The 4,594-nt window shown below is 34.1% G+C and overlaps 1 protein-coding gene across 1 annotated transcript in view; it reads right to left on the bottom strand.

The window, feature by feature from the left end:
- Positions 1 to 1,045: 1,045 nt before the first annotated feature.
- LOC125868726 (uncharacterized) overlaps positions 1,046 to 4,594 on the bottom strand; it is a 5,572-nt gene continuing 2,023 nt past the window's right edge. The window contains exons 3-5 of the mRNA XM_049549310.1: positions 4,243 to 4,490; positions 4,000 to 4,122; positions 1,046 to 1,063 (exon numbers count right to left, since the gene is read on the bottom strand). Coding sequence (XP_049405267.1) covers positions 1,046 to 1,063; positions 4,000 to 4,122; positions 4,243 to 4,490 — 389 coding nt within the window. The remainder of the gene's footprint in view (positions 1,064 to 3,999; positions 4,123 to 4,242; positions 4,491 to 4,594) is intronic.

The following is a 4,594-nucleotide window of genomic DNA, read 5'->3' as shown; positions in this document are numbered from 1 at the left end:
TATATATATAAATAGATCATATATATATATATCTTTAAACTTAAACTTAAAAAATCAATAGATCAAATACTTGCAATGCAACAAATTAATGTTACCGACTTGCATTTAATAGGTCTATAATATAATTATTCATCACCACTTAACAAAGGCAAATCTATGAATTCACTTAAGTTACAATAAACAATATATCATAAGTCTCTTTCAATATGAATCTGCCTCTTCCAATTAACTTGGGAATAGCAAAACAATCAATTTACTATATGATAGAAAACCTAACAATAAAAATTATAAACAAAAATATATTAATAACACAAATGTAAAATTATTCACTTATGTTGAAAGCTAAGCAAAGACATAACAATCATCTTTGGTGAAGTTTTAACATGTAAAACCTGATTAAAGAAAATTTACATTCTTATGGAATTAATTAACATGTAGGATGTTACCCAAAGGAGATTCTTCAACTAATGAATGTGTTTGATCTTACTAGATGCAACTTGTGAGTCATATTCAGGTACATCCTTAAGAACATTCATCACTTCAAGAATATCATTTGAGTAACAACTACAGACTCATGAAGGCTATTTACATACCAAAGAAAAGGAGTGTGACGGCTAAGTGAAATGTAGGGTTTTGAGGGCTAAAGGAAGAAGAAAGAGTGAAGCTCTTATAGAGCAAAAAGATATTGCACTTCTTAAAAGTTTTTAAATTTACCTCTAAGAACTACATAATTTGTCAATTAGTCCTTCTAAACTTTTACTAAAGGATAAACTACTTTATTAGACATACATTACTATCATATATACTAATATTATCTCTACTTTCAAACAATTACATATAGTATCACTTTTAATAATTTATACCATATATTATTGAAGATACAATTTGATACTCACATCCCTTAAAATTAGGATTCATTACTTATCCTTACATTTAAACTTCACAATTAACATTTTAATAACAATTAAATATATTTCTCTTTCAATATCTCCTCCAATCTCCAACCCTAATCTCCCCCCACCCACCTCCCACTAATTAACGAGTATCAACTGCCGCAAACAACCTGATTCAATGCAAATAATGTAATAGCTTTAGAAAATTATATTTTATTGTAGGATGCTACAATATAATGGCAATTAGTGTTATTTGCAAGTAGTTTGTTTGTGCCTTTTTACTGCCAAATTAGTCACAATTTTTTTTCTAACAATTTCACTCTTTAGTTGACTCAAATTTCATCTCTGACGATTTGAGGGCCTTCTTCAAAATTTTATTAGTCGGAGGAACGAAAAAGTGAAATTTACAATGGCTCTGCCTGAGGTCCGTCAGATCTAGGCAAAGCGAGCAACATTGACAAATGAAAAGGTGAGAGCAAACACCGTCGCGGTGAGATGTCCTGACCAGCTATGAATGTAATTAAGATGAAAGAATTACGCTAATCTTTAATTAATAGAACAAATACACCATTAAGTAGATATCAAGTGCAACAATGTTGGATACACATTAGGTGCACATGTCTCTAATTAAGAGTTCGTGTATCTGAGTTAAGATTATATGTATCTATGAGAAAAAAGAATGAAGATTTTTGAATTTTTTTACTTTTGTTCTTGATTTAATGATATGACAGATACTGATCTACCGTCGTGATTTGTTCCTAAATTCGTGTGTTTCAGTTACATTTCATATTTAGAACACATAATTATATGTATATGCATACTATGTATCCAAGATACATGTTTTGAATATAATGTATGAAACTGACACTTGATACATCAAATTAATACTAGATACATATAAAAGATACACGAAATTAAAATTAGATCATATAAATAGATACATGAAATTAATACTAGACATATATAACAAATACTTGAAATTAATAATAGATACTTCTATGATACATATGAATGTACTTGTATGATACTTTACGTATCTAAGTATTTGGTTTGTTGTATACATCATATATTTATAATGGATACATCAAATTAATGAATTTATTATTTTAAGAGTAATAAAATGAAATTAATCCAATCACATGATCAAGATATACATATTTTTGTATTTTCTTAATAATATTAATCAATTTATTATTTCAAATAATAATAAAATGAAATTAATTAAATATAGATATATCCTTGATTTTCGCCTTATATTAAAGGATTTGTGTCACGCCTCAGATCTGATTAAGACGGACAGGCACCCGATGTCTAAATGTGTCACACCCCAAAACCAGATGTGATGGCACGTGCCCAAACCCCACCGGACACGTCAGCCTAACACCCAAAAACCCGACGATACAGAATTTATAAAACAAGAATAATATAGAAAGATAAGCGGAAGTCTTTAAATAAACTCAACATAACCCCAGAATTGGTTGTCACATGTACAAACCTCTAATACAGAATCTGAATAAAATATACAAGTCGTATAGTAAAGTTCTAGAATAGAACAGAACAGTAAATATAGATAACTTGAGGGCACGTCTGGAATGAACCGCTACCTCTCAAGTAAGTCTGGAAGCTCTAATCTGAAGATGAGTAATAAGTCGGATCTGATAGAGCTGTCAACCTACAAAACTGTACAGAAGCAAGGGTGAGTACCAAAAGCAACAGGTACTCGCAAGTAACACTAAACTAAGCTAAACTAGCAGCTACAAACAACTCCTTTCAATCCCAACCGAACCACCGAAACTTCATTCTAACAGCGAACCAACAACCTATACTACACAATTCATAATCAACAGATATATCCAACAGTGTCTCAACATCAACCTCATATCCTCATGTAAGAGCAAATAGATCATATATCACATGAAGAGGGGCAAATAGGAAAAATCCACACACCACAGACAAAGATGAAGTCAAATGCGATGCAAATGCAATAATGATGTCATATAGTCGTGATGCATGTCTGTCCTAAGATACACATCTGTTGACGTAATCAGACCGCGCTGAATACTCAAATCAGAACCCATGGGGGCCACACATGGACCATGTATCACCGCCTGAACCAGATCCCATCGGCATCCAAATCGCTAGCCAGAGCTAGACCATCTCATATATCTCTAGCCGGAGCTAGTCTCAACTGTGTCTCATATCAATCCATCCTCATATCAGTGTCTCAGAACTCATGCAACAGATAGTTCACACATAAGATGATTAATGAATATGCACATGTCATCAATCACAATCATATCACGATCACATCATAGTATTACACATCACTTGTCTCATTCACAACCATATCACGACCACATCATAGTATTACACATCGTCTGTCTCAATCACAACCATATCACGACCACATCATAGTATCACACATCATCTGTCTCAACATCAATGTCTGTATCAATCATAGCCTACTCATGCCCTTCTATCCCTTCAATATCAGTTATCACATGACTTATTCAACAAATTCAAGTCACATATAACACATTTAGCTCATTATATTCCCCATCTTTCAATTACAACAATTTCAATCAACAAATAAAACTCATCCTCAATCCCCATTACTCCCCAACACAATTAGGAAAGTAGTCATGTGTAGTCTAAGAGTTTAACAAAGTTTAGAAGTCACTTGCCTCAAAACACTTCAACTAGTAACTCAAATCTGAGTTTTACCCTTCCGAGCACGCTCCAAATCACCACAATCTATTCATAAATGGAACCCCATAATCAATACGAATCTAACAACACCAATATCGTGAAATTTGGAGAAAAAGGGTAAAATGGTCAAAAAATCTCATTTCGGAAAATATTCTCAAAATCTGGAAATTTTAGTGAAAAATGTTCCCCAAGAAATTTAGAATCCAATAGTGAAAACCGTTTCGAAAAAGGAGTTGAAATGAGTTCACAAACTCAAATTTTCTATTAAATTCGGATTAGGCAAAAACCCCCAAATTTTACAGTTGAGATCTCAAATTTTGATGTTAAAATCCATAAATAATCGATGGAAATCAAAGATATAAGTCGCAGGGGCATTGGTGAGCCCAAATGACATCACCAAAAACTCATAATGACCATATCGTGTGCGAAAACTTGTCTTCGCCACATCTGAAGGCTTAATCCTCAACTGATAATACCCAGATCTCAAGTCGATCTTAAAGAACAAGGCTGCCCCCTGAAGCTGATCAAACAAGTCATCAATACGGGGAAGGGGATACTTGTTCTTCACCGTTACCTTGTTCAACTGTCTATAGTCAATACACATCCTCATCGACCCATCTTTCTTCTTCACAAATAAGACCGGTGCACCCCAAGGCAACACACTAGGGCGTATGAATCCTTTACTCAATAAGTCCTGAATCTGATCCTTCAACTCCTTCAACTCAGCTGGAGCCATACGATAAGGTGGAATAGATATAGGCTTGGTGCCCGGCTCCAAGTCAATAGAGAAGTCAATATCACGAACAGGAGGAGCACCAGGTAGATCCTCGGGAAACACATCAGGGAACTCCTGAACTACCGGAATAGACTCCATGGCCGGTGACTCAGCTCCAACATCCCGAATAAAGGCCAAATAAGATAAACAACCCCGGTCAATCATCCTCTGAGCCCGAATATGAGATATGACCCTGTTGGGATATGAACCACTAGTC

This window comes from Solanum stenotomum, chromosome 6, assembly GCF_019186545.1.
Source record: "Solanum stenotomum isolate F172 chromosome 6, ASM1918654v1, whole genome shotgun sequence".
Taxonomy (NCBI): Eukaryota; Viridiplantae; Streptophyta; class Magnoliopsida; order Solanales; family Solanaceae; genus Solanum; species Solanum stenotomum.
Note: the sequence above shows the minus strand (reverse complement) of the source record. Positions and strands in the feature narration are given on the sequence as shown.